The sequence below is a fragment of the Crocodylus porosus genome, unplaced genomic scaffold, assembly GCF_001723895.1.
Source record: "Crocodylus porosus isolate Cpor-Errol unplaced genomic scaffold, CroPor_comp1, whole genome shotgun sequence".
Taxonomy (NCBI): domain Eukaryota; kingdom Metazoa; phylum Chordata; order Crocodylia; family Crocodylidae; genus Crocodylus; species Crocodylus porosus.
In genome coordinates, this window is record NW_017728923.1 from 17,078,165 (window position 1) to 17,089,780 (window position 11,616).

The 11,616-nt window shown below is 49.6% G+C and overlaps 1 protein-coding gene across 1 annotated transcript in view; it reads right to left on the reverse strand.

The window, feature by feature from the left end:
* ERCC4 (ERCC excision repair 4, endonuclease catalytic subunit) overlaps window positions 1-3,482 on the reverse strand; it is a 21,848-nt gene extending 18,366 nt beyond the window's left edge. The window contains exon 1 of the mRNA XM_019540139.1: window positions 3,289-3,482. Within this exon, the coding sequence (XP_019395684.1) occupies window positions 3,289-3,462 (174 nt within the window). The 5' untranslated portion in view covers window positions 3,463-3,482. The remainder of the gene's footprint in view (window positions 1-3,288) is intronic.
* Window positions 3,483-11,616: the final 8,134 nt, after the last annotated feature.

Sequence of the window (11,616 nt, forward strand, 5' to 3'; positions counted from 1 at the left end):
GATCTTACCACAGCTACATACAAGGGCATTACATCTCTAGTTATGCTTAAAATACCTGGACTGGTACACCCTTGAATTGTATTGGTTCTGATTTTAATTTACAGCCGCACTACATTGGAGGCAGTGGTTCAGTAAACTTCCTCCATTTCCCTCACTTCTTACACAGCCTTTGTATTTGGTTACAATAAAATAGAGACAAGAAAAGCAAATTTTTATACATAATGGATGCGGATACAAAAGAGGCAGTTCCTTACCAATATGAAGTAATAGGGATGGGCAAGCTATTCAACAATCATAGAATCACAGAAAATTAGGGTTGAAAAGGACCTCAGGAGGTCATCTAGTCCAACCCCCTGCTCAAAGCAGGACCATCCCCAACTATCTCATCCCAGCCAAGGCTTTGTCTAGCTGGGTCTTCAAAACCTCTAAGGACGGAGATTCCACAACTTTTCTGGGTAACCTGTTCCAGTGTTTTACTACCCTCCTAGGTTTTTTCCTAATATCTAACCTAAACTGCTTTTGTCATAATTTGAGACCATTGTTCCTTGTTCTTCACCTGCCACCAAGAACAGTCTAACGCAGAGGTGGGCAAACTATGGCCCATAGGCCCAGATCTCGCACATGGCAGGTGCCCACCAATTGATTGGATCTGGCCTGTGGCTGCCCCCCATGACACACTGTATGGGGCCAAGCCCTGTCTGGGGCAGCCAGTGCGGTGATCCTGCCTCCCAGACTCGGTTCAGGCCAGCATAGAGTTTCTGGTGGGATTGCTCCTGGTGCAGCTGCAGCTGCCTGGGTTGCTGGCTCAGCTCCCTTTGCTGCCAATGTTGGCTCCTCCTCCTGCTCCTGACCCTGCTGTGCTGCTCTGGGTGGGGAGGAAGCTTCAGCCAGGCAGACCCTGCGCCCGTGCGCGAGGCTTGGGCTCCAGCTCCAGGCTGTCTTTCACTCACTTTGCCCGCTAGCGCAAGTGGCCGAGTGGATGGAAGGCAGCCAGGAGCTGGAGCAGGAGCTGCCTGGCTGAAGCTTCCCTTCGATCCAGAAAACCACAGCAGGAGGAGTCACCACTGGAGGTGAAGGAATCTGAGCTGGAAACTGTGTGCACTGGCCGGGGCTGGACTGGTGGGTGTGAGCTGGAGTGCAGCGCGGGCTGCCCCAGCTGGGAGACAGTCAGGACTTGGTCCCATGTCCCACTGTGGTGGCAGCTATGGACCGCACTGCCCAAGTGAGCTCTGTTGCACGCATCCCCTTGCTTTCTCCCTCCCCTCACCTGCAGCCAACTCTCAGGACCTAGCACCCAAGCAGTCCCTCCTCCATACACTCTACGCCCCTCCCCCACCCCCAAACAGGGCAGGGGTGTTCAGGTAGTGGATTGTGGCTTTGCTCCAAGGACCTGGCCCTGCGCTGTCACTGCCCCGCAACCCCACCCCGTGATCCCTTTCCTGCCCATCCCAGGTCCAAACACCATTCCTTGCCGAGCTGCAGCCCCAAACTACACACAGGGGTCTAGCGAGTTGTTGCTGTAGCAGGAGAGGTGCTGACTTGGCCTGTGACAACTCGGTAAGGGTTGGCAGAATCTGGAATGGGCTTCCAAGGGAGGTGGTGCTCTCCCTTACCTTGGGGGTCTTTAAAGGGGAGGCAAGACATGCATCTGGCTGGGATCGTCTGACCCCAGCACTCTTTCTTGCCCAGGGCATGGGGTCGGACTCGATCTGCCAAGGTCCCTTCCGACCCAAATATCTACGAAACTCATCAAATCTCCCTGTGGCCCATCGGCCCAAATAATTGCCCACCTCTGGTCTAGCTTCATTCTTTTTAGTATTAAGTCCCCTCTCAGCTTTCTACTCTCCAGGCTAAATAAGCCCAGCTCCCTCAGCTTCTCCTCAAGTCATGTGCCCTTGGACCCTGGTTTTTTTGTCAAAATGCTCAGCTTCAGTTACAACAGGAAATCTACAGTCTAAAAAAAGAGGGACCTGATGGACTGTCTTGCACTCAAACACTTGCCTAACTTCATCCCAAGCATGCAGTGGGGATGAAGTTTCCAAATGCAGGGAGACTAAAGAAATGTTCTGTTTACAAAAAGAAATGCTTAAGGGGCAATATACAGGTTTACAAAATACTAAAGGGAAAAGAGAAAGTAAATACGGATTGATTATTTACTCTCTCTCAATACAAGAAGTAGGGGGTCGCAAAATGAAACTAGTCGGCCGTAGGTTTACAACTAACAAAAGGAAGTTCTTTTTCACACAGTGTGTAATTAATTTAAAGCGTGGAATTCACTGCCATTGAGTGTGGTGGAAGGTGACAGTTTAGCCGGATTCAAAAATGGGTTGGACAAATTCTGCAAGAAAAGGGGGATCAGCAGTTATCAAGTATGGGAGTCAGGAATAAAGCTTCCGAACACAACTTCCTACACCTTAAAATGTTGAAAGGTGCAAGTTAAAGAGGAACAGTGGTAACAGATCCTGCTCATGCCCAGTTCACTCTCCCTTTCAGCACCCACCCTCTGCTACTGCAGACACAGGGCCTTGCGACGTGCCACTCCAGACCACGGGCCAAAGCCCACCAAGTAGAGACAGAACCCTCCCGTCACAAAAGGGACCACGAAGGGCCCATCCCTAAGCCCTCAGGACAACAAAAAGACAAAATAGGGATGGCAGCAAGGGTCAGAGGTTCAAAACAAGGGCACCGAACGGGGACAAGGAGCAGAACACGCTGTACAGGCCACCTCTGCCCTCCAGCGACTCACAGAGGCCAGTGAGCACTGCTCAGTGACACTGCCCAGAGACGTGCCGTGCTGCGTGACGGGCTCAGAGAGCCATAACATAGTGAACTATTAGGCTCCCTCAGCCAGGGAGACGACTGCAAAGGCAACAGCTGGTCACTAGCCTCAACTACAAACATCACAGGGGGGGAAGAGAAAGTCAGGGGCTTAGGAGGAGTGCACCGACGGAGGCCTGAATCCCTGCACTCCTGACACAGGAGACTGAGGAAGACGGACCCATGGTCTGACCCAAGGAGCGGCAGCTCTCCTGCTGTCCTGAACACCGCCCACTCCCCCAGCTACAAAGGCTCCAGCCGGACCCCGCGCCCTAGCTGGCACCAGCGGGAAGCGACAGGCGCCCGCTCCGCCCCGGAACGAGCCTCTCTTCCCTGAGGGGCGAGTGGGGCCGAGGGGCCCGCCCGGGGCTTGCTTTGCCCCGCGCCCGGCCACGGGCAAGGGCCCGGGAGCGGACGCATCCGGAGGCCCCGCAGAGCCTGTAGCGCCCGCGTCCCCGGCCCCGCACTTGCCTCCTCGGCCGGGCTTGTGTTGAGCACCAGCACCAGGCTGGTGGGCTCGCAGTACAGGCGGAGGAAGCGCAGCAGTAGGCGGTCGATGCCCAGCCCGCGCGCGCACACCACCAGCCCGTCCTGGTGGAAGAGGTCTAGGAAGACCTGGTTCTCGTGCTCCAGTGCCGCCGCCATGGCCGCCCCCGCGCATGCGCCTAGCCGCCCTCGCCGCCGCCTTCCCTGCAGCCACGCGGGGTCCCCGCCCGGTTGGGGGACCCCCCCATGTAGGGCCGCCCGCCTCCAGGAGTGCCCGGGGGTCTCCAGAAGTAGCAGTCACTCTCCAGGAGATGCCGAGAGTCACCCGGGAGAGACGTGTTGGGACAGTCGTTAAAATAAGCATTCAATGTTGGGTCTGATTTATGTAGCGGGCCAGTGGGTTTTTAATATGTAATAGCCACGTGCATTTTCCTTCCTGAGGTAAAGCCATTCGTGTCGTTACGTCGCGTGAGGAAACCTCCCCGAAAAGGGACCCCCGACGGCTCGAGCTTCCCCCTTGGGGACGGGACACCAGGAGCACCGTCTGCCCGGGCGCTGCCGGGTTCCTCGGCCGTCGTGTTCCTCTGAGAGGAGTTGTGCTGTTTAAAAAAAAAAAAAAAAAAAATTTCCTTTGAGAAGGGACCTCTGAGCAAGCCCGATACACAGTGCTGGGCTCGGGCTCCTCAAACATGGCAGCCAAGACCCCTTCCAAGGAGGAGAAGGGGCCTTCAGGTATTAAGAGATGCTGCAAAGAGCAGGGCTCTTTGTCCAGGGGGCGCAGGGTGAGAAGTGCTGGCTTAAAGCCACAGGGGAGACCAAGGTTCAGTAGTAGGAAGAGCTTTCCAACTAGGCAGATCTTAGAAAATTAGGGTTGGAAGAAACCTCAGGACATCATCCAGCTTAACCCCCTTGCTCAGAGCAGGACCAGCCCCAACTAGATCATCCCAGCCAAGGCTTTGTCTAGCTGGGTTGTAAAAACCTCCAAGGATGGAGATTGTGCCACCTCTCTGGGTATCTGTTCCAGTGCTTTACTACCTCTTAGTGAGCAGGTTTTTCCTAATGTCTAACCTAAACTTCCCTTGCTGCAACTTGAGACCACTGCTCCTTCTGTCATCTGCCACCACTGAGAACAGTCCAGCTCCATCCTCTTTTGAACCCTCCTTCAGGCAGTTGAAGCCTGCTGTTAAATCCCCCCTCAGTCTTCCCTTCTTCTGACTAAAGAAGCTCAGTTCCCTCAATCTGTTTTCAGATGGTTAAGTGCTGCAGCAAATTACCTAGGGAGACTGTGAAATCGCTGTCATAGGAAGTTTTTATGTGCACTTCCTGGGACAGGAGTGAGATGGTGTGGTCTAATGGTGAGCTGGGTTTTCCTTTATGCAGTGGTGGGGTCCATGGCCATCTCCATACCAGGAAGGAGGCTCTGGCCAGAAAAAACACAGGCAAGGATGGAGCTGTTTTCCTTATTCCTCTGTTCACATTTCCAGGCACAGTTTCACTGGTTGGGGCCCACAGGTTCATTTGACTCATTCAGAGGGCAGAGGGCACATTCAGGGGGCAGAGGGGGCTGGTACACTCTGCTGGTATCCCCTTCTGGACCCTTGTTTTGAAATTGTAACTCTCACTCCTGTTCCTGTTTCCTTTTTTATTTGTCCCAAACATTTCTTGTATTCTCAGTGGCCTCCCTTGCACATTCACTGAATGCAACAAATAGGCCTGCCTTGAGCTGGGAGGCTGGACTACTGACCTGAGGTCCCTTCCAGCCGCGTTTTTCTATAATTTTGTTTTTCTGAGCTAGTGTAATAGAACATCACTTTCTAACCTGGTGATGTGAGGAGGTCTCCTTGTTCCAGGGAGTGCTTAATATGAAATACATAAAGGCTTTTTACATTGGCACAAAACTGCCTGCAGCAAGGACCAAAATAATCACATTGCTCACTATAAATTTGTAAGAGTCAACACCATGTAGTGTATAGTAGAAAGGAATGAGACTCCTTGGGGCCCTTTCACATTTTACCCCATGAGGGAATGAATTAAAGCAAACCAGTCCTTAAGAAAAATAAAGAACATTTAACACAGTTTAGAGCCAGGTTAGTCACAGACTCAGGTGGGCATTGGTTACAGTTAGGTCTGGCTTTTACATTTCACTTTGTATTGATAGGGGTACAAATATATATATTTTTAATTATTGACATTCTGTTTTTATCCCAGGATATGGGGACTGGGTCTGTAGCACCTTAATCTAACTCTGGCCTCAGCCTTTTATTCAGAGAGAAAAAACTTCTGCACAGTCTGTTAAAGCCAAAAGGATACTCTTCAGAGTTTTCTTCAGAGGTGAGTGAGAAGGAAGGAGACTTCTTAGAACAACCTTAAAACCTAAGATGATGAGAGAGACAAGGAGAAACAACAAATTTCCCCACAGTCTCATTCAATAGTATAACTTTCTAGACTTTCCTCAGATCTCTCATAAGTGGAGATGAAGCCTCTCCAGAGTTGTCCAAGTTTAACAAGGTGGGATGGGGAAACTGTTAAGTAGAGTGGTATCCATAACTCCTTTGTTAGGAGAGGGACTATAACAGGGACTCCCATTACTTTAAGAGGAAATTGCAGCAGGCTGAGCTGGCTCCATGGGGCTTGGCAGCTAGGTTAACTATTAGTGAACTAGCTGCCAGAAAGCAAGCAGGTTATTAACGACACAGATAGCAGCTACTTCTGGGAGAAATGACTATCCTAGGAAATAGAAGCAGAGCAGTTAGCTGAATCTAGACAGTGTAAAAACAAAGGGCTGCAAGCAACTGAGCTTAAGTTACTGTAGGGAAGGGAAACTGGTCACCAGACCCAAAATAGAAACCCTTGTGGGCAGCTGGAGAGCTACCTGACAGGAAGGGGAAGGGTTTAGGAGGCACATAGGGCCAGTGCCTGAGACCAGGCTGTCAGTATGGTCCAGCAGGCAGAAGAGCTCCTGAGCAAGATGGTTGTCAGAGAGGGACTTACTCTGGAGCTGCAAGTAAAGTGCTTATGGCTTGCAGAAAACCTTGTGTGGGGATAGTTTTAGTTATAGGCAGAGGGCTTGTATTTTTGTTTACATTTTATACTGGTGAACCAGGTGTGGCTATAAGGGGTGAATGAGGAGGCTGCAGGTGGGCCTGAGGTACACATTGGTTTTGAGCCCTGCTAGGGGTGAGGACACAAAACATCAGCAGGTGGAAGTCAGGAGTGTTAAAGCCTAAAGCCAGAAAGGTGACAGGTGGCCTGAAGCTTGGAGGGCTAAGGGCCAGAGCCTGAGAGGAGTGAAACCAGGGCTAGGGACCCAGAGCCCAAGAGGGGCAGATATCAGAGCCAAGTGCCCAGAGCTTGGGCAGGCCCAGGGGCAGTAGAGGTGGCTTGAAGCTGGGCAGGTTGGAGGCCCAGGGGCAATACAAGGGAGAGATAGGGGCTGGAGTTTTTCTGGTAGAAAAACTTTCTTGGAGCCACATGGACAAACATTCTAATACTGAGGCCCTGACAAGTAGAAAGCTTGCAGTGCTGATGCTGTGTGCATCTCGGCATGCTTTGTGGGCTCCCTTACTCTGCCTGGCAACAGATGGCAGCAGTGTATAGGGCATAGGGTATATCACTCGTTATTATGTTTTACCTTGTGACCTGTATATTAAGCCCAGTAATTTGTCTTCAGCTAATGCAGGGGTTGACAGTCTATAGGAAGGTTTGCAGGGAAGGAAGGAGAGTAGCTGGCTCCCTGTTATCTCAACCAGAACTGAGCTGTGAGGGTGTCCAGCGTGCTGCCGTTTGGCTGGTCCTATTGATCAACTGATTGGGTGGATCTAGGAGGCTGTGGCTCTGTCGCTGACCTGGGGGCTGTGCCCTGCCCTGTCAGCCAGGCAGCCCTGGGGGCAACTGTCAAGGTGTTACAAGTTAAGAGTTTTAAAATGAGATTTTTTTGATATTTTATTGATTGATCATTACTTGGTGCTTATTGTTGCTTCCCAATATTGTCTTTCCCTCTACATTGGGGGTGTCAAACTCGCCTTGCCCCTTTGGCCAGCAAGATCTACACTGTGGGGCTCCTCACAGGTGTGTGGTGGCAGGGTGTAGGGCAAACATCGCTTGCTCCTGACTGCTGCGGTACATGCCCAGTGGGGCTCTGTGCCCAGGATTAGGGCAACAGGCTCTGTCTCTGCTTTCTCTGTCTCTGACTTCTTGGCCCCACTAACAGCCCTGTGTACATTAAGAACATGCTTGATACCCCTGTTCCACATGTGCTGTTAATGGAAGCTCTCTGAGTGTTTTACTTTTAGGTAGAGGACCTAGCCCATTGTTTGCATAATCGTGTTGGGAGTCTTACAGTGTTAATTATTTTCATGTCCCTTTATGACAGTATGACAGTGGTCATTGGGAAGATTGTCTGGAGTTTTTCCAACAGTATTTCCTTAGATTTTTTGTTTTTGTTTTTAAGCTTCAAATACAGGAAAGAAGATTATCTAGTGAGGCTCACCTTCCACCATGGCTGGACCATTTCCTAGTTTTCTTTTCTTTTTGACATTTTTTCTGCTGGTATTACCTCCTGACTTCTGAACCACCCTTTCTGAGGAAAAGAGAATGATTCAAGTTGCATCTTGATTCCAGATTGCATCTGCTTCTGTCAGGTAGGCCAGTCATCTCAGTCTCCACCCTAAGAGTTTTGAAACTGTACTTACACTATTTTAGAAATTCAGTATTTGTTTCTCTGATAGTCCCACTATAACCACCCAATTTAAGTTCACATGGTTGATGCAAGCTGCACAATCTAATTATAGTGGAAGTCTTGCCCACCATTATATTCAGTACTTTCAAGTATGGCCAGTAGTTCTTAAATACCATCTTGCAAGTTGAAGGCCATACGTGATACCTTCTCTGGAGTGCAGTATGAAGAGGAATGTGAAGTATTGTCCATCCTAATTTAGGAGAGACTTATCTTCAGTCTTTTCCATTTGCCTGCTTGGATTAGAAATTAAATACTTAGTATTTCATGCAAGATTGTTTTCTCTAATATGGCTATATTCAACATACACACTTTTCTTAGTTGCCAGAAATATCCACTGGTAGGCATGCATTCATTGTGCTTTAAGGCAGTAAATAAGTAAATACAAAAATGTAGCAGTACCAGGCATAGACAGAGGTGCAAAGCCCCTTAGCCAGAGCTCATGAGATTCTGCTGGAAGTGCCCTACTCCTTGGCAAAGTCCTGTGAGCTGCACATGGTGGCAAGGAGCAGGGAAAGCAGCCAACTCCATCATGCAGGGCTTCCCTTGGTAGTGCATGAGTCCTGGGATCTGAACGTGAGCCCTGCATGATAGAGGTGGGCCGGTCAGACTCTGCTTCTTGCAACCATGTGCAGCTTCCGGAACGGCTTGGAGCCATGAACTGCCTGGCGCTGGTGCCTGTGTGGACCACAAACACCCTGAGGGCCCACCACCTGCTGCTGCTGCTGCCACCGGCAGCAGGGACTGTATGCCATGTGGGGAGTTAAGGGGGATCCCCGCACCACCATCCTCCCTCACAGCTGCACCCTGCCCACCCAAGCTCTGGGCTCCCACTTCCCAATTGGGCGTGGGCCTCGGACTCCATTCACCTGGGTGCCTCAGAGTTGGCCTGCGAGTTGTATTTTGCCTGCCTCTGCTCTACATCCTGAGTCCCCTCACTGACATCTTGCCACCCTCTGTGGGGGAAACAGGAATGACAGCCTAGTCCTTGTTAGACTGCAGCTGTTTGTAAGTGTGGGACAAGGGCTGGGCCCAGGGCATTGGCGAGCCTGATCATGGTCCCAAGCTCACTGACAGTTCCATCCCATGAGGAGTTGGCAGGGCACTCCCCTGGAGTTTGTTGATGCATTGCATAATCTGTGTTTATATATGCATTTAGCCACTAGAGGGCTGTCATTTGTCAATTTTATGTTAACATATGCATCAGCTTAAAATACTTTGTCATGTTGTGATTTCATTGCATCTTTTCTATTTACAATTTTAATTTTTTTAAAATCCTGTCCAGTCCTTGATGTTGGTGGTCCAGCTTGTTCTTGGTCTTTCTCTTCTTCTGTCCACAGCACCCTGCAAGATGGCACTAGTAAGGGTGCCGGGCCTTCTTGTTACATGTCCAAACCACTGCATAAGTAGAATTAAAAAAGCACCTGAAATATGTCATATTACATACTTTTTAAACATGTAGCTTAAAACAGATTTTGTGCATTTTAGTGTTGATGTAGTTGTAATGATTTACTCTACAACTTTTCATATGTGGGTAACAAACCTGAGCTAATGATGCTAATTACACCATTAACCTACAGTCTCTTCTCAATCAGAGTTTATATTTCCTGTGAAAACTGAATCAATGAATATTATCCAATTGCAGGAAATGTGATTAACATGGTATTAGTGCACTACAATACAAAGACAATTACCAGGAACTTTAAATTTAAAAAGTGAATCTTTTTATTTTAGTTTTGAAACATTTCAAGGCTTTATCTGGTCTCTCCTGCCCTCCAAATCTAATTTACTTCAATACAACTAAATTAGCATATACCTCTTAATGAGGAGTCCATTTAATTTTTCCCTAATCAGGAGGAGTGTAAGAGGGGAGCCAGGGGCTCCTGTTACTTTGAAAGAGACTGTAGATTCTTACTTTGAAAGAATCCCAGGCAGCTGAACAAGGGTGAGCTGAAGGAGGGAATGCAGCAAGGGAGCAACTGCAGTTTAGGTGCAATAAGCTGCCTGTTAAGGTGCGGGGACACAACTACAGCTAGTCAGGAGAGCACCTTACTGTGGTCGTAGAAGCCGAAGCCTTCATGATGGCACAGATGGCTGGTGACATCATGAAGACTTTAGCTTTTATGACCACAGTCCACACTTCAGAGAGAGAGGCAGTGGTCTGTTGAGAAGGGATGGCCTTCACCTCACTTTGCTGGGGAAGAAGCTCTTCTCAGCCATAATGGCTGACCTGCTTGACCGGGCTTTAAACTAAGTTCACTGGGGGATGGGCAGACAACCACTAGTGCAAACTCACCAACCATCAGCCGCAAAATCAGCAGGTTAGGCTGCTTAAGACTCACCCAGGAATGGAGTCGGGAGTGCAAGGAAGCCTAGGGCCTCTAACAGCACACTTACTTGCTTGTATACAGATGCCAGGAGGTTGGGGAATAAACAGGAGGAACTAGTTCTTCTGATGAACAGAAATGACTACGATCTCTTAAGGATAATGGAGACCTGGTGGGACTCCTCCTATGACTGGACCATGGGTATAGATGGCGATACCCTTTACAGGAGAGATCATGCTGAAAAAAGGGGTGGGGGTGTAGCTCTCTATGTGAAGGAGCAGCACACTTCCCTACAAGCGGAGATTGACACCCAAGGAGGAAGACTGGAGACCCTCTGGGTTAGAATACAAGGGGAACATGGTGAAAGGGATACAATGGTAGGAGTCTACTACTGACCTCCAAATCAGGAACAAGAGCTTGACCATGAATTTGCTAGGGAACTGGCTGAGGCTGCATGCTCTCAGTGCATGGTTGTCATAGCAGACTTCAACTACCCAGACATCTCATAGGAAGAGCACTCAGCCAAGTCCAGTTGGTCACAAAGCTTCCTCACACGCATGGATGAGCTCTACCTCTCTCAAGAAGTTTATGGGCCAGAAAGAGGTAAGATTTTGTACTGGCCAAAGGGAATGATTTAGTCAGTGACCTAACGATTGAAGGGAAGCTGGGAGACAGTGACCACGAGTTGAACATTTTCTCTATCCATCACAAAGCTGGCAAGTCAGTCAGCAATGCCGAAGTCCTCCACTTCAGAAAAACTGACTTTCATAAGCTCAGGAGGCTTGTTGTTGAAGCCCTGAGAGGCCATGATTTGACAGGGAGGGGAGTTCACGATGCGTGGTTGCTCCTTAAGAAAGCAATCCTAGAAGCACAAGGGAAGTCCATTCCCGCCTGTAGGAAAGGTAGGGTTGGAAGGGACCTGAGTAGATCATCTAGTCAGCCCCCTGCCATGGCAGGAAAGAGTACTGGGGTCAAACAACCCCACGAAGGTGTACATCTAGCCTCCTCTTAAAGACTCCCAGGGTAGGAGCCAGCACCACTTCTCTTGGAAGTTGGTTCCAGATCCTAGCCACCCTGACTGTGAAGTAGCGCCTTCTGATATCTAGCCTAAATCTACCCTCTGCCAGCTAGTGACCATTATTCCTGATCACTCCTGGCAATGCTCGGGGGAACAGGGACTTCCCCAGTGCCTGCTGGTCCCCTCTGACTAGTTTGTAACAGGCCACTAGATCCCCCCCTGAGCCTTCTCTT